Source organism: Pezoporus wallicus, unplaced genomic scaffold (genome assembly GCF_028554395.1).
Source record: "Pezoporus wallicus isolate ANWC-B61680 ecotype Strahan unplaced genomic scaffold, APGP_CSIRO_Pwel_v1 contig_8673, whole genome shotgun sequence".
In the NCBI taxonomy this organism is placed as follows: domain Eukaryota; kingdom Metazoa; phylum Chordata; class Aves; order Psittaciformes; family Psittacidae; genus Pezoporus; species Pezoporus wallicus.
The window spans coordinates 416,699-436,410 of NW_026637196.1; the positions used below are offsets into that span (position 1 = coordinate 416,699).

The 19,712-nt window shown below is 45.8% G+C and overlaps 2 protein-coding genes across 4 annotated transcripts in view; one reads left to right on the forward strand and one right to left on the reverse strand.

The window, feature by feature from the left end:
- Nucleotides 1-634: 634 nt before the first annotated feature.
- On the reverse strand, nucleotides 635-3,870 carry LOC130596377 (uncharacterized). Its single transcript, XM_057403909.1, has 2 exons — nucleotides 3,347-3,870; nucleotides 635-1,717 (listed from the first exon to the last, which is right to left on the reverse strand). Exons 1-2 carry the CDS (start codon nucleotides 3,810-3,812, stop codon nucleotides 1,059-1,061), a joined length of 1,125 nt encoding a protein of 374 aa, XP_057259892.1. The 5' UTR covers nucleotides 3,813-3,870; the 3' UTR covers nucleotides 635-1,058.
- A 79-nt stretch (nucleotides 3,871-3,949) lies between these two features.
- The window catches only part of CDAN1 (codanin 1), a 30,245-nt gene continuing 14,482 nt past the window's right edge, over nucleotides 3,950-19,712 (forward strand). The window contains exons 1-12 of one of the 3 annotated variants that reach the window (XM_057403895.1): nucleotides 4,059-4,281; nucleotides 7,417-8,117; nucleotides 9,662-9,886; nucleotides 12,093-12,286; nucleotides 12,713-12,832; nucleotides 13,554-13,632; nucleotides 14,010-14,130; nucleotides 15,153-15,262; nucleotides 15,952-16,041; nucleotides 17,052-17,127; nucleotides 18,185-18,393; nucleotides 19,153-19,267. In XM_057403895.1, coding sequence (XP_057259878.1) covers nucleotides 4,186-4,281; nucleotides 7,417-8,117; nucleotides 9,662-9,886; nucleotides 12,093-12,286; nucleotides 12,713-12,832; nucleotides 13,554-13,632; nucleotides 14,010-14,130; nucleotides 15,153-15,262; nucleotides 15,952-16,041; nucleotides 17,052-17,127; nucleotides 18,185-18,393; nucleotides 19,153-19,267 — 2,136 coding nt within the window. In that variant the 5' untranslated portion in view covers nucleotides 4,059-4,185. Of the gene's footprint in view, nucleotides 4,282-7,416; nucleotides 8,118-9,661; nucleotides 9,887-12,092; nucleotides 12,287-12,712; nucleotides 12,833-13,553; nucleotides 13,633-14,009; nucleotides 14,131-15,152; nucleotides 15,263-15,951; nucleotides 16,042-17,051; nucleotides 17,128-18,184; nucleotides 18,394-19,152; nucleotides 19,268-19,712 lie in introns of all 3 variants that reach the window. The other 2 variants (XM_057403894.1, XM_057403896.1) reach the window with 2 other exon arrangements.

A 19,712-nucleotide genomic window follows, 5' to 3' on the forward strand; every position in this document is an offset into this window, starting at 1 on the left:
CTCCAACTCTTGTCTTTATTCTTCCTTGATACGTAGTTAAGAGAATGGAAGATTCTACTCATCTCTCCAACAGGTAAAGATGAAAGCTTCATAAACTATGCAGAAGCATTTGGTCTGTCTGGAACAAAGTCAGCTGCTGCCTCCTGACATTTGTTTAAGAGCAACTCTAGCTTCCATTTAACGTAAAACAATGCAGAAACTTCTTTGGTTTCTATATTTCAAATGTTTTGACATTGATTCCAGAAGGCTTTTGAAATCTGGTGAAGATACAGCCTGCTTATAAACCATATGGGGAAAAGTTATTCCATGTCAAAACCAGGCATTGCTCATCAATTGCTATTTTTTGCTGTATTTCTCTATTTTAACCATGTGAGAAGAAAGAGCCTACCCTGCTAATAAAGCAAAGTGCCTCTGAGGGAAAGGTGCATTTGACAAGCTGGGAATGAACTACAGCCAACTGGAACGATGCTGTATGAATTCTGAGGAGCACATTCATGAATAACAGCTCAGTCCTAAAACGTTCCTAGAGTAAGCACAGATTTCAACCTCCTCCTGCGATGCCTTGCACAGCTCAGACTTAAAAGAAAAACCAAAAGAACCACCCAACATTATAATTACTAGAAAAAGCAAGTACTTAAAGAGTTAACAACTTTTGAGGTTTGTTTAATCAAAAAATGAAGCAACTTGTGTAAGACAGCTCCTGACCATCAGTAACCATAGTGTTACTTTTTACCCTACTCTCATGCCTTTTATTTTTGAAAAGGTCACATTAAACAAAGGATGATACAGACAAGAGTCTTAGTCAAAATAAATGTTTTTTGTTTGGTTGGTTTCTTTAGAGAGTAAGAGGATAAAGAAAACAGAATTAAAATTAGCCAGCTTCAACAGAGTTAACAAACAGGAGACTGGAAATTAGTGTTTAATGCCACCTACAGTGAAATGTTTCCCACTGGGAAAAATGTGGGAGGCAAGTCCATTTTGCTCCTTCAAAGTCACAGGCCGGAGCAGAACATACAACAGCACCTAACAGCACAGTCACTTTACATATATTCAAGTTCTTACATATCTGCAAAGCAGAAGTAGTAGCAGCCATTTGGATGTTCTTTCTTAATGGTTCTCAGGGGGGGCCTGGGAAACTCGGAAGGACCTGGTTCTTGTGACATGGAGCTGGAGCTGCAGCTGCTGCTTCTGCTGCTGCTTCCAGCCACTTGCGCTCTACCTCTCCCCTCAGCAGGAGAGACCTGGGGGGATCCTGGGCTCAGGTACCCGGCTGTGGTTTGAGTAGAGGTGGTGGCATACGTGGTGGGGCCAGTGTTGTTTTTCACATAGACGTTTTTGATAGCAACAAGTGTATGTGCCATGATGCTGAGGCTGTTACTCAGATCTTGCATGCCTTGCTGCAGCAGCCGAAGATTGTGGTTGACACTGTCAAAACCAGACTGGATCACCTGCATCTGGTTCTGTTGAATCTGCACCAGGTCCTCTTCAGTTATTTCATTTTGGTCTGCCTGGGACCTGCCTTTTGTTTTGGCTTTTACTTTCCCAGAGGAACCACTGCCTGATGTCCCCAGAAAAGATAGCTGTTCTTGGCTAGGTGGAACCACTGCCATGTCCTCAGAGCTTTCTTCTGGCTCTACCACCTTCACTACTATTTCTTCTTTGAGGTTCATCTTCTCAAGACTGGATTGATGAGATGGGCCAGGATCATCATTAAACCCTAGAGGAGAGGGAGGATAAGGAAAAGCAAACAAGAGACAGTGAGAAACTTCATGACCTCTGTGGTCAGTGAAATGTGTTCTCGTCCACTAAGCACTAACATTAGTACTTGTAAGAATGAGATATGTGGTGAAGGGGTTAACGAGGTGTGGTAGCTGCAACACCCTGATGCAGGCAGAGACTGCTTGGCCCTTAATGCTGCCTCAGGTGGGTTGAAGAGGGAGTGCTGCTAGTGTTTCATGGTTCTGTTCATTGCACAAGACCCATAGCCTTTGAGCAGCCTGACTGAAACGCTCATTATTCCTCATTTACATACAACGAATATACCAAAGGTCCTCTCCAACCCAAACATTCTACAAAGTGAGAAAGTGGCTTCTCCCCCCCAACTTCTGTGGCAGCAGCAACATGTAATTTGACAACAGTCTCACCTCCACTTCTCTCAAAAGTATAAATTTGACATTGAACTCTACCTCCAAGGCAGAGAATGAGAACATGACCTGATTGTGCAGACAAGTTGGTGGGCTTTCTCCTCTCTCCTCCCCAAAGCAGGGATGCCTCTTTGGTAAAATCTGACCCTCCCAATACATTGGATGATACCCGTACTTAATGAATTACCAAGGAGTTTTTCCATATGAGCTCAATTAATTGTTGGTTACCTTTGGATTTTAGCACTAATGCAGTAAGTGAATTTATCAACAGCAATTCCCAATCTGTATTTCTGTTGCTTCAGTAAACCTGTTTGTGAATCTGTAATTGTGAAAGTTCTTTCTGAACGTGACCAGACGCACAAGTGTCAAACTGGTCAAGATCAGAAATCAAGCCTGGCTGCATCCAGCTCCTCCGATCCCTGAGGACTGGCTGGAACACAAGAGGGTTGATTTTCTGCCAAATTTCTATACTCTGAACACAACAGTCCCCAAAACAAGATGCTGCAACTCGCACTGTATTATCTTTGATGCTTTTAGAATATTACCTCAATAAATGGGAAGAAAACCATAAAGACGCATTCACCAGCTAACCATGTATTTGCATGCTACAGATCCCTTACCAGCCCCACCACAGAAGCTGAGTTTTAGGTTCCAAGAGGCAAAGTTCAGCTTGCAAGCTCATTTCAAGCTCTATCTGCACGTGGTAACCAGTAACAGCACTTACAAAGCACTGCAATTGCAAGAAACCCCGTGGTACCGGAGCCGATCCTTTCAGCTCACTAATGCAACGTCTCTCTGGTACACACGAAGTTATGTTCTCGCAGCACTCTCTACTGCCTACACCTGCACGCCGGCACGGCTTTTTGTGTTTGCAAGAGTAAATACGTGAACACAGGCGGCTGGATCTAATGCTTCATAGACGGGCATCTACCACGAGACAGAGTTTACTCCTAGGGGCTGTTCTGATGCACCCTTATGACCCACAGCACGAAACCTCCGCGCTCTGTGCGCGCACGTGTACGTTTCGCACTTCAAAGAGAGAAGGCAGTGACCCAAAGCAGGCTGCTACCCGCATCCCGCGGCGCGCACGCACTGAGCTCCCAGCCCGCTCCGCTCAGCGCCGTCCCTCCCTGGAGACCGGGAATCGGCTGTTGGGGCTCCCGCAGGGAAGGCACCGCGGAGGGGGCCGGTCCCTCACTCACCCATCTCCCCCACGACGGCGCCGGGCAGCTCCAGCGTGTCGATGCCACCCACGATGGGCACGGCCTCGGCGGGCAGCAGGGAGCCGTAGGCGCGGTGGTGGTGGTGGTGGTGACGGCGGGCGGGCTGCGCGGCGGCTGGGGGCATCTCCTCAGGGGCCAGGAGGAGGCCGAGGGCAGGGGGAGCAGGCGGCCCGCAGCCCTGCGAGAGGCGGCACAGCTTGCTGCGGTCGCGGCGCTTCAGGTCCCGCCAGCGCTTCTTCAGGTCCTCCACGTCGCGGGGACAAGCGGCCACCGGGTTCACCTTGTGCCGGATCAGCTCCCACACCTTCCGCTTCTGGCCCGGGGAGGCGCGACCGGGCCCCGCCGCAAATAGCAGCTGCTCGTGCTTCAGCACCTGCTCGATCAGCACCTCCGTCTCCGCCTCGTTGAAATTCGCCTTGCGCCGCTTCGGCGACTCCTCGGCCATCCTCCGCCAAAGGGGGCCGGGCCGGACCCCGCCCGGCAACGGCGGGAGGGCGCGGAGCCGCGGCGGGGGATGGCACCGCCGCCCCGGCCCCGGGCAGGGGCCGCCGCCGTTAGGCCGGGCCCCGAGCCCTGCCGGGGAAGCAAATACCGCGCATGAGAGGAAAAGACGCGCCCGGGCCGGCGCAGGCGCCCCGTGCCCCGCGTGTTGACATGGGGAGGGGGCCCGGCCCCGCGCCCGGCCCGCCCCTGCCCGCCTCCCCGCCGGGAGCCCCGCCACCGCCCGCCCGCGCCGGGGAGAGGAGGGTGGGGACGGGACGGCACGGGCCCGCCCCGCCGCGGGTTGTGCGCGTGCTCGGCGGCGGCGGGAGCCGGGAATGGCGGCGGTGCTGGAGCTGCTGCTGCGGGAGGAGGTGGCGGTCGCTGCCGTGGTGCGGTGGCTCCTGCACGGCCCCGGCCACCGCCCAGCTGAGGTAACGCGCCGCGGGTCGTGTCGTCCGCTCGGCCTTCCAGCCCCCCGCCCGCCCTGCCTTCCTCCCTCCCTCCGCGGGGCCGTGCGGGAAAGTTTGTCTGCTCCGGCCCTGGGGGCGGCCGCTCCGCGCTGCCGGGAGGGGCGAGTCCCGCGTGGGACAAACTGGGGCCCGGTGGGCGGCCGGGACAGGGGGCCGAGCTCCGTCTGTAGTGGCGGGCGGGCTCTGAGCAGCGCGGCGGGAAGGCGAGGCGGCCGGCGGCAGCCGGTCACATCCCTGGGGCCGAGCTCGGCGGCGCTCGGGGCGGGCGGCAGCGGTAGGGGGGGGGAGCTGGCGGTCGCTGCTTGGGAAGCGTGGCGCGAAGGCGGTGCCGGGGCCTCTGGGCTCGTGTGACAGGGGAGACCGCGGGCAGCGGAGGGCAGCGGGTGTCCGAGGAAGGCGGGGACACGGTGGGCGGCGCTTCCCGCGGCTCTGGAGGGGAAGGTCCCGGAGAGAGACGGGGGAGCCGGGGCGCGGCTCAGTCCGGAGCGCTCGGTGCAAACGCTACCGCGGCTCCCGGCCCGCGGCTGGTGCCGCCTGTGTGTTGGGGAGGGTCTGTCAGCGCTGGGAGACGGTTCTCGTGGGGTTTGCAGGCTGCGCTTTCTGATGGGGTACGGCTGGAGAGCTTGGGTTCCTGCGGTAATAAGAGTGCTTGTGTTTCACCGACAGCCATAGAATGGTTTGCTTTGGAAGCGAGCTTAAAGATCATTTAGTTCCAGCCCCCTGTCACAGGCAGGGACACCTTCCGCTAGCCTGTAGTAAAGCATATTATGCTTAAGCCCCTCAGAGCATGTTACATAGTGATCAAAAGCAAAACTCGCTGCTGTCACCCACGTGAGTTACTACTCACTTATCGCTGTCATCCTGAACTTGTGCGGGAAGAAGGGACCAGCGTTTTAAGTTGCCTTAAACTGTGACTTGCAGGAGCAGGCCTGTGGAGGTTTATGAAGCCTGAGCCACTGCCAGCTCAGGTGACACTGCGCTGGGGAGGGGTGTGAAGGATAAAAGGCTTGCAGTAAACTTGGTGGCTGCTGACAGGTCGCTGTTATCTGGCCATGGAGGAGCCAGACTTCTGTTAACTTGCACAGAGAAGATGAGTGAAAGCAGATTGTGCTCTGGAAAGTCAGCTGCAGAAACTCCTGACCTTGTGCATAGCACAGATGCAGTTGGTATTGTGCCTCTGTGCTGAGGGAGACAGGCTTTAGCAGGGCCTGTTGCGATAGGATGAGGCGTGATGGTTTTAAATTAAAAAAGGGAAGATTCAGCCTGAACCTGAGGAAATAATTCTTTACAATGAGGGTGGTAAAATCCTGGCACAGGTTGCCCAGGGGGGTGGTAGATGTGCCATCCCTGGAGACATTCAAGGCCAGGCTGGATGTGGCTCTGAGCACCTGATCTAGTTGAAGAGAAGGCTGCATGGAGACCTCATAGCAGCCTCCCAGTATCGGAAAGGGGCTTATAAGGATGCTGGGGAGGGACTCTTCATTAGGGACTGTAGTGATAGGACAAGGGGTAACGGGTTAAAACTTAAACAGGGGAAGTTTAGATTGGATATAAGGAGGAAGTTCTTTACTGCAAGGGAGGTGAGGCACTGGAATGGGTTGCCCAGGGAAGTTGTGAATGCTCCATCCCTGGTGGTGTTGAAGGCCAGGTTGGACAGAGCCTTGGGTGACATGGTTTAGTGTGAGGTGTCCCTGGCCATGGCAGGGGGTTGGATCTGGATGATCTTAAGGTCCTTTCCAACCCTAACTATTCTGTGATTCTATGTACCTCCTCATTTCAGGGTTTTGGACTAGATGGCCTTTGAGGGTCTCTTCCAAACGCAACTGTTCTATGATTTTATGATTCTAAACTCAGGGGGGCACCCCAGGAAATCGCACATTGCATTTTGCTCTAGCTTTCATGGCAGTTTTGTACTAGAGCTGGTAAGGAGTTGGGTTTTCCCATACCTTTGTGGATTGTGTTCTGACCTGTCTTTTTTCATGGGGTGATGGAATGCTAAAGCAGTGAGCCTTGGCTGTTCAGCTTGTTATCCAGGTGATGTTGGTGACTTCTGCTTCTCCAGGAAGCTGAATTGATCTCATTCTGTCACATGTGAATTTCAGCATAGGTGTCGAGGATTGTAGGAGTCTAGTCATGGCCACACTGTCACTGCCTGGTTTCATTGAAAAACGTCCTTCAGAAATAGCATTTGCTTTCTTGACTTTGCATCTAGTGGAGGTGTGAGCACAAATAAACCGGAATATGTCTGCAATTGCTTCAGTATTAGTAAGGAATACGTTGCTGCCTGTGAGAGCTGCTTCTTGTAAATGTTGCTGAATCTAACTTTGAGAAAAGAGAGACCTGGTGCAGTGTTAGAAACAAGAGAAGTTGTACCCAGTATGCAAAACTTTGAACTATGCATGTAACATGAGGTCTTTTTTGTCTGGATATACCCTTTAAGATCACCGCCAGCTGTTTAGATTTTAAATGTGTTGAGTTTGTGTTTTGGTTTGGGTTTTAAGTTTCATAAGTATAAACTTCAGGTACCTTAAAGTTGCACCGTCTCTGTTTTGACCTCTGTGAGGTCTCATGGGAGCAAAATAATTTAATTGAAGTGGAAGAGCAGCTTTGGTCTTGTGTTTGGTACTGCAGGAGTCAAAGTACTTGAATGATTGTTGTTGCAGCACCCCTCTGTGGAAGCAGGTGGCATTCCTAAAGAATCAGGGGATGGACAAGTTGCAAATTTTAGCTTTTTCTGTTGGAATTAGCTGCTTCAGTCTTTGAAACGCTGGTTTAGAGGTGCCAGTTGTTCCAGTTTTCACTGGCCATAGCTTCAGTAAGTATTAGTGATGTTTCCATGGAACAGTTCCACTGTTTCCCAGTCAGAGACCAAAGTGAATGACTCCCTCTGAAAACTTCTGACAAAATGGCTTGTGTGGAGACTGAGCTTCAGATCTGTGAGCAGTGCTAGCGTCCCTTGAATTTCAGTGACCTGCTTTGACAAGTCAGGTTGTTTTTTTACTGGGTATTGCAGTCCCACAGTTACTACTGTGGGCACATGGACAAAAGGGGTCGGGCAGCTTCTTTATGTTAATGCTTTGTCCTCTTCCCTTGCAGGAGAACCACATCCATGAGAAGCTCATATCTCTTAGTTTGCTTCAGAAAGACTTTGTGCCTTTTCTGCTAAATTTTTTAAGGGAGCAGACCAGCCAGATCCTGACTAATGGACCCTCTACTCCTGCTAAAACTCCTAATTCCAAGGCCCATGGAAGCCAAAGGACAGGATCAGAAAGAAGGGCAGGCCATGCCACCAGCAGCCGTGTGCAGCTCTTTTCCCAAAGCACTTCGGTAACCACCTGCACCACAGATACCAGCTTTTCTCCTGCTGTGGCATCCAGCAGCTCCTCTTCTTTTTCTGGGTCAAGCCTGTCCAGCCCGTGTGGTGACTTCCCTAGCATGGTCTCCAGCAGCAGTCCAAGCTTTGGGTACAGCCCTCTGCTTAACCATGGTGAGAAGCGGTCATCTCAGAAGGCCAGCTTGGGCAGCTTCCTCACAGCCACACCTGAAGCCCTGCCAGCGAGACGAGGCCGAAGGAGAGGCAGCAGCTCAGTCAGTGCCTCTGGCCGTCCAGTAGCTCGGGATCTGGGGCACTGCCTTACTGAAGAGGAAGATGGAAAGAGTGACGGTGCATCGTGGAGCTTAGGGAGAAGGAAGCGGAGTGAAGTGCCTCCTGTTTCTGTCAGATCCCCAGCCAGCCAGCTAAATCTTAACAACTTGGAGGAGTTTCCACCCATGGGTGCTGCCTCTGGCTGGACAAAGTAAGAGCAAGTCTGCCTTGCTGCCTCCTTCAGGTTGTGCTGCAGGTTACTGTTCCTTGAGTAGCTTATCCTGTTATGTGTGTCCAGAGGGAAGATGCTGTAATAAACACCACTCAGGGCTGGCTGTTGAGCTCCTTGGTCAGCTACTTTGTCACGGTTGCCATGAGGGGAATATCACTTCAGTGGGTAGTTGGGTTTCCACTTTGTGAACTCACCCAAAATGCCTCTGTAGCCTGTCACTTGTGATGCTGCCTGCAGCTTGCTGGAGCACAGACCAGCTGATAGGAAGCTGAGCACAACTTTGTCCTTGCATGTTCTAACAAGTCAACATTATCTTGGCTCTTCACATTTCTTGTTTAACACAATAGCAATTGCTAATGAAGAGCAATTTTGGAAGGCTCTTCAGCTTTACTGATACTAGCAGAAAAGCTTTCAGATTGACGTTCTGTGGTTTCTGGTAATAGATATTAGGGTGCAGCTTTGTTTCTGTTGTGCGATCATGGACAGAATCTCTTTGGTCTGCAGCAAGCTTTGGTCTCCCTGGTGACTTTGGCTAAGCTTTGGCTTAGCTTCCAGGCAGCTGTGTACCTGTTGCCTCAGTCCTTTTTGAGATTTTACTCTTTAAAATCCTCATTACCAAATGCAAGGCTTTCATGTCAGCCTGTTTGCTTCATGCATGAGGCACTGGGCTCTGAGAGTAGGGCTTTCTAGCTGGACGTGCAGAATTGCAGCTGAAAATTTATAGGTCTGTGTGTCTGTACAGCAGGTGCAGATGCTGGGTCTAGATAATGCTGTGGCCAAGGGAGATAAGGTTTGTTTCCAGCATAAGCAGTAAGTCTTTCTTCCCCAAGTGCACTATGTCCGACTAGGATAAAGAGTGAGGAAATAGGTCACCGAGTGTTAGGAAGTCAACACTACAGCGATTTTGAGAGCACCAAAGCAACCAATACGTAGCAACCAGCATTTCCTTGAGAAGTGTAATGCTTTATGTTCCTGTATCTCAGTTCCAGTGTGTCTCTTACTGCATTACAGATCCTCTTCCAGAAAGACAAATATAGGCAGTATATGCAAGAAGAATGGGTTTCCCTAAACTTAAAAGGGTCTATGGTAGCTGAGGAGCCTTTACTCTTCTGATAGACAGTGGCAGCTTGATGTTTGGCTTTAGGGTTTTTTTCTTGTATTTTTCTTTCTTGTGGTCTTGTTAGAAACTGCAGGTGAGTTAGTTTCTTATGAAAACTGAGTGGCATATTGTGTCCTCTCAAAGAAGTCTGGAGGAGTTCTGTGGCAGTGTTACCTGTTCTGTGGCTTGCAGCAAGATCAGCAGGCTGCTCGTAGCAGTCTGTAGTTCCATGACTTTTTCTTCAGTGACCACACTAAAGTCAACAAATAGACACACAGGTTAGAAGTTCAATATTGAGACTCCATATCTGTTTTGTTTTAGCATCAGGCTCTTCTGGAAGAGTTGCATGCATATCTTTCTGGAGACCTAATGTTTTTGTTGTTGGTTAGCTTGATTTCAGTGGAATTGTTTCTCACTTTTTCAGCAAAAGCAAACCGTCAAGGCGAATCAACCCAACTCCTGTAAGTGCTGAGCGCCCCCTCTCAAAACCAAAGATGTGCTTTACTTCTACACCTGTCAGCCAGTCTCCAGCTGCTCGGTTTTCATCTGGGACAAGCATTGAGGCCTTTACTGCTGTCCAGGAAGGAAACCTTACGTCTATGATAAGCAACAGCCTTCAAGAGGAGAGGGAGATGCTGAAGAAAGAACGGTATGGTCTGAGCAGGGTGGTGATAGCTTGTGTTGATTCTTAATTATTTTGTCTTACGGTCAGAGTGGAGATGACCAGAAGAATATCCAAAATAGATATTGGGGACCTTAAACTATAATTTGCCTAAAACCCAAGTGTGATTCTGGTATCAGACTAGGATATTAATGCAGTTAACTCATGTTTGTAATTTTAGAGGGGTGCTGACTCTGGAACCGTGACCCTCACTGTATCTTCAGGGATTTAGTCAGTCCTCACTGCTCTTGTAAGATTGCCTGTTCATGGGCTTGCACACGTGACTATCTCCTGTGCAGCTTTCCTTAGGTTGCACAGGCAAAGCAAGTGTTTTTGAGCTGCTGTAATTAGGCTGTGTTTGAAGATTGTGCATGTGATGGAAATCATAGTCTGGTCTGCAGAAAATGGGTTAATGATGGAAATGTTGGGAAAGTGTTAATGATTTTGCAGGTTAGGCAGGCTAACAAAAGCTTGCAGTCAGAGAAAGCAAGGTGTGGGTAGGGTAAGATTCTGTTTTAAAAGTTACTACTGCAGTTATCTACTGAAAATTATATTTACGGGGAGATGAGGTGAATTCTAGCTTCTAATTTTGTCTGCTGTTCGGTCACTGTGTGGCTTTCGTCCTCTGTGAATGATTATCACTGTTAGTCTGTGAGGACTGATACTTTAGGATAAAAAATGCAAAGCATAGTAGCAAAGAAACTGTTGTTTGTAGCTTGTCAGAACTGTTGCTCTTCTTTGTAAATTTTGTTCTTGAGGAAACTCCTCAGGACATGTGGGTGGAATTCTTTTCCTGCTCAGCCTCGAAGTTCACTTCAGTGGGTCCAGAACGGGATGAAACAGACCCAGTAGAGTCTCACAAGTTATTGTTTGTACCTAACCTGCAACAGACTGCTCAGGATTCAAACCTGCCTCTCTGGACTTAAGTGAAGTACCTATTGCAGTCTGAATTCTACCTGAATTCTCCCACTTAATCCATATAAATGAAAGTTGGTGAAATAGCAGCATGTGAGCTGGGTCTTGCCTGTGAGGTGTTCTCATCTGACTCATCGTGCTTGAGAGCTGGGAGATGCTGTTGTGTCCTCAGAGGTGCTGGTGAAGTGAGGTACAAAACTAGCACAGCCCTCAGCCAACTGGATTGCTTTGGGCAAGGTCAAAAGGTGAAATTCGTGCTGAGGCAGATGACAGTACTGAGGCAGAAGTGAAGCAGAGTCTAACTGCATTACTGAAGTCTTACCTTGATAGGTTTACAAAGTCCTTAATAAATAATTTTTTTCAGTTCTGTCAGTCAGGTGCTTATGTTCATTGTAAGGGAAATGTTACTAAATAACCTTTTTACACCCATTTTGGGACTAATTCATTCTTCATTCCAGCAGTTCCACTAGAGATACGCCAATAGAAAAAGTTCTTTGCTGCAGTTAAAAACGTATCTGTCTTCCCCTTTTAAAGATTGTAATTTTGAGACAGTGGTAAGAAGTGGTATGATGATCCAAGTGCTGGGTGTTCCACTGGAATCTTTAACAATCATTTGATATTGCTGTTACTGGCTTTTTTCCTGCTTCTCTGCAGGCTGTGTTTTGGATGTCCTCTGTAGGTATCTTTTCTAACAATATCTCTGTATTTAACTGAGTGATCATTGTTGATTTAGAATCCAGCAATTAGTTTGTTCCTTCTGTTGTTTAACTTGTGTCAGTACGGGATTTAATCAGTTGTGGCATTGCCTTTCCGCTTAGTGGTATTGGATCTTCTCAGGGCATCATTAACTTAGAAATAAATACCTCTGAAGGTTTGGATGTGAACCATGTTTTCATAGATTTTGTAAAGTGTCTAGCTGTTGTATGTTAGGACCTGGTCTCTAATAGATTCCATGTCCTTAACAAATAGCAGTTTAGATGAGAAGCAGTAACATTGGTTAGTTAGATAATTTGGTCAAAGTGACACTGTTTTAGCAGAGTTTGAATTTAAATGCCATTCTTTTGAGTCTTTTGATTGTTAGCCCCAAGATCCTTTCTCATTACTGAAAGATGAGTTAAATTACTATCATGCTAAAAGCAGCTTTAGATAGTGTAAGTAACATGGATAGTTATTGCAGGAATTCCTTCTTGCTAAGCTGCAAGGGAAAGACCTCTTCTGGCCACGTGGCTGCTGTGTGTCATCCTCAGTTACATGGTATGTTGCTGCTCTTGAATTTCAGATGCAAGTTGCAGCACCAGGCATCTTCTCCTGCAGGGATATCTCTTGATCCTGGTACTCCTACTAAGCCTAGCTACACTCGCAGTGCTAGCCTTCCTGCTGAAAGCCATCTGGTGACCTGTGCAGATGCTACTAAAGTTTCCTGCAAGAAACAATTGGAGTGTCTGGCACAGCTCTATTCCTCATGTATAGCAGGTAAAGATCCAGAAGATGTGAGACTGACCTTTCTTTGAGCTTTGAACTTGCATGTGTACTGGGAGGGGGATGAGAAGTGTAAGTTGCGGGACAGTTACAGTGTACAAACAACATCTGGAAAAATAAACTAAGCCAATACAGCCATTAGAATAAATGGATACTAGGTAAAAGTTTAGGGAAGGAGGTGAACCTGATTCAGTACTCTGAGCTGCAGTAGGCTGAAGTTGTATGGTCCTCTCTGAACCCAGATCCTTCCCTAACACGTCTTTCCTATAATACCCGTACTGATTTATACTGTGGCTGTGTGGGGGGATGGAGTTCTTTGCTGGCTGTACAATAAAGTAGGTATTTATCTTTTCAGCTTTATTTATTAAAGCAGGTCAATATTGAATACACACCTTTAGTATCTCATTTCCTCTCTTACAGAAAACCTGGTACCAAATATTTTTCTGGAGCTCTTTTTTGTTCTGCAGCTTTTGACATCTAAAGGCACTTCTACTGCAGAAGATGGGGATAGTGACCTTGAACTCAATGAAAGAGGTAAAGGTAAGCAGTAGTATTGAGGGGAAAGAATGTTACTTCCATGGCGTGATAATGTGATACAGAGCAGTTCCCTTTAGCTTGGACAGTTCGTCTTAAATTCCATAAAAGTGCCTTCTGACCACTAGGACTCATCTGAGATGCTGACAAAAATCATGTACGTATGGGAAGTGCTTCCACAATATAATAGAGTGGGGTTGTAGGTGGTTTGTATCTGATTTTCTGTGATGGTGTCAGATTGCTGTAGCTTCTTGTTAATGCTGACTTTCAGAGAGAAGGATGGATATGCTAAAGTCTCTCCTCCACTGGTCCTTGCATCTCAAAAGTGCTGTTGAGCTGTTATGAGCTGTTTAAATTTAAGGTTGGATTAGGAGTGCACAGGATACGTCCATATAGATGTGTATTTGTTGAGGGTTTTTTTGGTCAAATTCAGACTTAAGTTTGATGCAGTGAGTGCTTTATGGATATAAAAAAAACAAAGAGTAGCTTTAAGGCAAGACACACACACACCCCCAGATGCCCCAGTTTGATTGACCTGTGTTCTGCCAGTCACTGATTCTTAGGGCTGAGATTAGGAACAAAACTCACCAGCTACAGGAACATCAGTTGATGCCTGATCTACTTTTTGTAGAGAGTTAGCTTTCCTTGAGAGTTAATTGCTGTTCTTTTAGTTTATGAATGGTGATAGGTGCTGTTGTTTCATGTTTCTTTTTTTTTTTCTCCTTAGATGCATCAGGGAGGCAGCATTTCCGAAGTGTGCACAACTGTGTTTATTTTGCTGTTCAAGTCTTGGATTATCAGTATGAGTGAGTTGCTTATTTCTTTTTCTCTCCCTCTGCTTGTGTCTGCAGAAGTGTGTGAGATTAAGCAAGTGTGCTTGGATTTGAGAGCTTTACCACTTACAGGCATAGGGTTGTTAATTTTCTCTCAGAACATACAACTTGACAAGGATTTGGATGTCTGTGAGTTTTCCTCGCACTTATCTATCTACTGAACTTCAGTCTAATTATGCAGGAATGGGAAAGTCATGAGATGCAGCAATAAAAATGTCCCTAAAGATGCTGGATGCCTGGGGCTTAGAACTCTGCTTGGTAGTCTCATAAAAAATGAGCATAAGTGTTTCTTTATGTCTGATCATGTGTTGTTTATGTCTGTCTGTGTTTTATCCGTGTTGTCTTGGCAGAATTATTTCCCGTTTAGAAAAGGGGATGCTGAAGCTTTTGGCTGAAAACGAACGGATTGCATCTTTTTCTCCCAGCTTGCATGAGAGGCTCAGGCGGGCTTATGAAAGCAGCACAGCCAAGGTAAAAATTGGCAGATCTCAACTGACTGTTGCTTCAAACCTTTGTGTGGTTGCTCCTTTATTTGTGATGGCTTTAATGTTAAATCTTATTCCTTCCACTGTATCTTGTCATGTCATCTTTGGCAAGTGTCCAAAAGCTACTTTTTTTTCTGGTCAATGGGCAAGTGAGTTGCTAACTCCAGTGATTGTTAGCACTGATTTGCCACTGGTAGCCTTGCATTGTGCTCCAGGCTCTGACCTCAGCCAGTAAATCTGACAGCGTCAAGTTTCACTTTGGAGATCTCAGAAGAATGGTTGGTTAGGTGCAATATCAGAATGTAGTTTGGAAGAAGTGGGTTTGTTTCATAGCTACAGACTCCTTTTAGGCAAATGAAGCTTTAGTGGAGATAATGTAGCTTGTGAAAACTGGTTTCCTGATCCAGTCATTTGGGTTAGGGAACTAAAGCTGGGTGGTAAGAATGTGTGTTTTGTATCTTGTATTTTGTATCTTGTTTCCTCCATCTTTTAAAAATGGAGACTACTCTTGACAAAGAAAATACAGTGTATTTCCTGAGACTAGGGCATGTCAATAGCTGAGCTTTTTAGTTAAAGCTGTAAGTGGAGGTCTCTTGTTACTTGAAGATGTAGACTTCTCAAACAGGAGAAAGAATAATAATACAGGAATTGGCACCCACTATCCTGTGTTCTCTGGAGCTTTACATTGAAGGTACACTGAGGCTGTTTGCAGATCGTTCTTCCTATGCTGTATTTATATTAGTTGTAATCTGTTGTGCAGAAATTTCTTAGACAAGATGCTTCCACTCATAATGTTGTGTCATTCTGCTGCTGTAGTGTAATGTAGCTTGTAAAACTGTTGGTGTGTACTAGCAGTTAGCAATTGGGATGTGGCTATTGTCTGAACAGCTCAACTAGTGATACTTGGTTTCCTCATCACGTCTTTTCCATGCTTTTTCTAGGTCTCAGATTGTTGGATAAATTAAGAGACTTATGTTAGTCTAATGGCTGCCTTTATATTTTTCACAGGTGTCTCTCCTGCTGCCATGCTCTGTGCAGTCTGTTTCCTTCCAGCCAGAAACTGACAATCGCTCCAACTTTCCTAGTGACAGAGCATTTCACATATTTAAGAAACAAAGGTAAATTTCTTCTACTGCTACTGTATTTCTCACAGGGTATAATCTTTCTATGACTGTGAACAAAGGATATTAAGAATGTCTCATGTATTCTATATGCAGTAGAAAAACTTTGATTTTCACCTCAGTTAAGAAAAAAAAGAAGTCTCTGTCCATATTGACTGCAGGAGCTAAATGCTTAATGTCTTTCGAAAAAAACAGTCAAATTCCTGAGGAAGTATTGAGACTTATGGCAAATACCAGTACAGTGTCACCCTCCTGGATTGCTTCTGCATATAAATCTAGTATGCTTTGATTCTTCCTGCCACCTCTATCTGTGCTTGCAGCAACAGGGTGAGGGGAGCATGGCAAGTTTTCTTGGTCCTTTTTTCTCTCCTCATAGGTATAATTTCATGTGGCTTATTCTTTCTTGACTCTCAGTCATCATGTCTGGTAATGGGTGTTTTGGTCATTCTATCAGAGCTTGGCCATAACAAGCTTAAGCACTTGCTGTCAGAGACATGAGAAATGGAAACTCGCTGAAGTACCACTAACATTGAGTTGTGCAAAGGTATCTGAGTTCTTAGAGGCTTGAGTTATTTAATCTGAGATAGATTCTTGCTGGGGAATTCAGGAGTGATTGAATATTCAGTTGTTCTTACTTCAGTTTTTGAAGAGTGGGAATTCATGCCCTTAAATATCTTGATTCACAGGGATATATTTTATGAACTGCTGCGTGAATGGGAGGATAACCATGAAAAAACTGGCTGGGACTTTGAAAGAGTTTTGGGCAACAAGATCAGGTAGGAGTCTTATGCAGCTTCATATAGCTCTTTAATGTAGCTAAATTGCTGGTGCAGTATGCTGGACTTGGCCTCTGAAGTTCCATGTTCTCCCTGCAATCTTCTGCACTAATCTGTAGGAACCTGTTGCTGCTTGGAAGATACTGTCCATGTACCAATTTAAAAGTATTAACTGTTCTGTTAAGGAAGTAAGCCATAAATGGCAAGGGCCTAATTTGATCAATCTCTTTCTGTCTCTCTTCTCTGTGACTAGCAACAGAGAGCCACTCTCAAAACCAGTATGTTGTGGTCTGAGCACTGTGCATTTCATGTTTCCAATGCCTCACTTCTTTTAACCATGTACAAGTGTATTATATTCTCAGAAGCTTTTAGTTCTAATTATTTGAGAGGAATCTAGTGTATTGGCTCTGAAAATAAGATAAATGTTACTCTTTCCTGTTTAAGCCAATTTATTTATTCATTTATCGTTTTATCAGAATAGAGTATATATGGTCTTTGAAGCCGTTGCCTTCCACGTTTCTGTGTTAATCTTAACCATCAGCCTGCTCAATTTACATGTATGTAGGTGACTTTCACTGCAGGGGCAGAGCAAGGCCCATGTGGGGCTCAAGGCTTTCTCAAACTTAAACTGCGCAATTTTCTTTCTCTTTAGGCATCAGAAGTACTGCTGTTGCTGTTTCCTTACTTGCATATGTGTGAACTCTCAACTCACTGCTCTGCAGAGGGGAGAATAGGAGCTGAATGAGTTGATTTTCTTCCTAAATAACAGCATTATTGCAGGAAGGGAAGAGAGCAGTTTAACTCCAGACCTGTGTTTGCTCAGTGAGAATTTTTGCTTCCATGGTCAGCAAATGGGAAACTTGGTTATAAAGATCTTGCTTTTTGCAGTGGCCTCTGGAGAACACTTTCTTAAAAGCAGTTATTTTATGCTTTTGGTATAGTTTGAGGTTCCAATACTTCTTTTTGTACTACAGAGATCCAGTCAGGATTTTTGTGATTTTCCTTCACAGGGCCATGATGGCTCACCTGTCTGCAACCTGCAACCACAGCCATTTTGCCAGGCTTTTTCAGAAACAGCTTATCCAGGTAAATTACTTGTTCTTTTAATGAAGATGCACATCAAAGCTGATTTGATCCTCCCTTGACCTGACAAAACAAACTGTGTCTTGCAAGTTTCTTTGAGATTTTCCTATTGAAACATTTTTGGGAGAGCCAAGTTTTTGGGATGGGAATTTCCTTCCTTTTCCAGAAATACAAATCAGTGACAAATAATAATGAACTCTGTGTGAATCAGGCATAAATCAAGAATAAGGTGTGCTGAGCACATCATAAGCTGTAAGAATTCGTTCTTCATGGTTATTACTTTTGACATGTATCCAATGCAGTTCTCAGATATGTTGATTAGAAACATTGAGCGTATTACCTGCAAAGAGTTTTTTCCTGTGTAACACTGCAACAGCCTCTTTTTTATGTAGTATTGCTGTTGTAGTTTACAGGGTCTTTTTGGCCAGTTTCAAGCATCATCTGACTTCACTGTAACTTGAAGAAATGAAGGAAGAAAAGATGCTTCTGACTGAAGTATAGATATCAGTGTATTCTCTATAAATGGCTGGCTTCTTGGTGAATTCCTTTTGGATAGCAAAGCAGACATAAAACAGTACTGCAATGTAGTGATTCTTTGAGCCTTTAGTAGTATCTTTATGTTTGAGGGAAGGGTGTATCTTTAACTTTATTTAACTCTGTGGAAACTCCAGAAAAACCTAGTGTGGGAATGTATAGTGCAGTACACAGTCTTTGGAGGCTGAGCTAAAGATCTTCCTACTGAGTGGTTTGTAAAGACTGTGCCAGTGATGTGTTCTCTGCACATATCCATGTGTAGCCTGCTAGATATGCCTGAGTTAGATGTATAGGGTCAGAATTCCATCTATCAAGACATCTAGGCCACCTGTTTATAGCCAAGGTGGGTAACATGTTTTAGCATGTGGAAGAGAGATTTTCTGTACATGAGCTGCCTGAAAGGGTCATGCTTGGATTACTCTGAAAACCAAGTCTTGCAGAAGGGAGAATATGTGGCATGAGAGATGAAGTGAAATGATGCGTTATTACAGATTCCCTGCTTCCCTACTCTTTCTGTCTCCTGAAGATGTGTAAAGGTCCAGTTGGTGGTGGTGCAAGCTCGGGAGACACCCCAGACCAGGATGTCCTCAATATGCTTGGTTCTGATAATCTGAGCCGTCTGAAGAGGCTGCAGGAAAGATTTGTTGTTCCTCAGAGCATCAGAGGACCTTGTCCACCCCCTTCGTTCCCAGGGTGCCAGCAGTTCTTCAGGGACTTCATCCTCAGTGCAGGAAGGTTAGCTGTCATGGCTGCTGTTTGCTTTGTGGAATGTGCATGCAAGTGGGGAACATCAGCATGTTGAGCGTTGTATGGAGAGCTTGGGGCATGGTGTAACCTAGACAAAGCATAGCAGAAATGTTTTTAAGCTGCATAATACCACATCTGGTCTTCTTGGCCGACACGCATGGTGATCATGTTAATAAGCAGGTTATGTCTGGGGCATGGAATGTATTTGTATGCTACATTATGCTAGACCATATGGTAATCATTTTCCTTCTGTAAAACCATAATATCTTGTCACAGGCCGTCAGTATTTCCCAGTGTCAAGGCATGCAAGGCTGCCTAACAAGGGCCCTGGACTGGCCAAGTGTTTCTTATGTGATAGTGCATGAAGCTAAGGAGTTACAGGATAAAGGTTCATGGTTTTGTTTAATAAGTTTTTCATAATCCACAGCATGGAAGAGTTGTGATCTATGGGAGATTTAAATCTTCAGTTAGTTTACCGCTTCCTGCTTCAACAGATCCATATTATTACCCTTATGCTGGGACTTACTAAATAGCATCTGTTCAAAAAAGTACAAAATAAGAGTGGAAAAGAAGGGGGTGTTAACCAGTACTAGACTTGTCCTTTGCTTTCTTGTCTGTCAGCCTGTTACACTGGATGTGTGCTGATGCTTGTAACAACTCGGGAGACAAGCGTGAAATTTTGCAGTGATAGTTGAGGTTAGTTGAGGTTTTCAACCCAGTCTGACTCATCTTCATCTTCTACTGAAGTTACCAGTTCAATCAGCATCTGATGGATAGTCTGTGCCTGAAGATACTTGAACTGAATGGCCTTACTCTGGTGGAGCATGAGCACAGTGATGGGGAAGCAGATATGGATGAGCAGGTACGCTTGTTTTTCACAAACGCGTCTGGCAGGAATTTCCTCAAGCTGTTCCAGTACCTGAAGAATTACTGGCTTGATTGTGAGTTGCCTGGAGTTTTTACTGCTGTATTTACAAGAGCTGCTTCATTTAGTTTTGTCGTAACTTTGCAACTTTGTTATGGATGTCTGAGCCCCTTGCTGTTTACTTGCATGCTTCAGGGTGCTTCATAGTACTGTGTCATAAGAGATGATGCACAATAATTTGGAAAGAGACTCTTTTTAGGATGTTTGTACCCTGTGTTAGATCCATGAAGTAGCGACTCCAGTTGTTGCATTCAGGTGCAATAGCTCCTTGTTGCTTTTCCATGTATGAAGATCTCAGTTATAATGGATTTGTAGTCAGCCCTGTTTATATCTGTTTCTTCACTCATCTGTCTCTGTCAGAGGTGTTATAGCTTATAGCCTA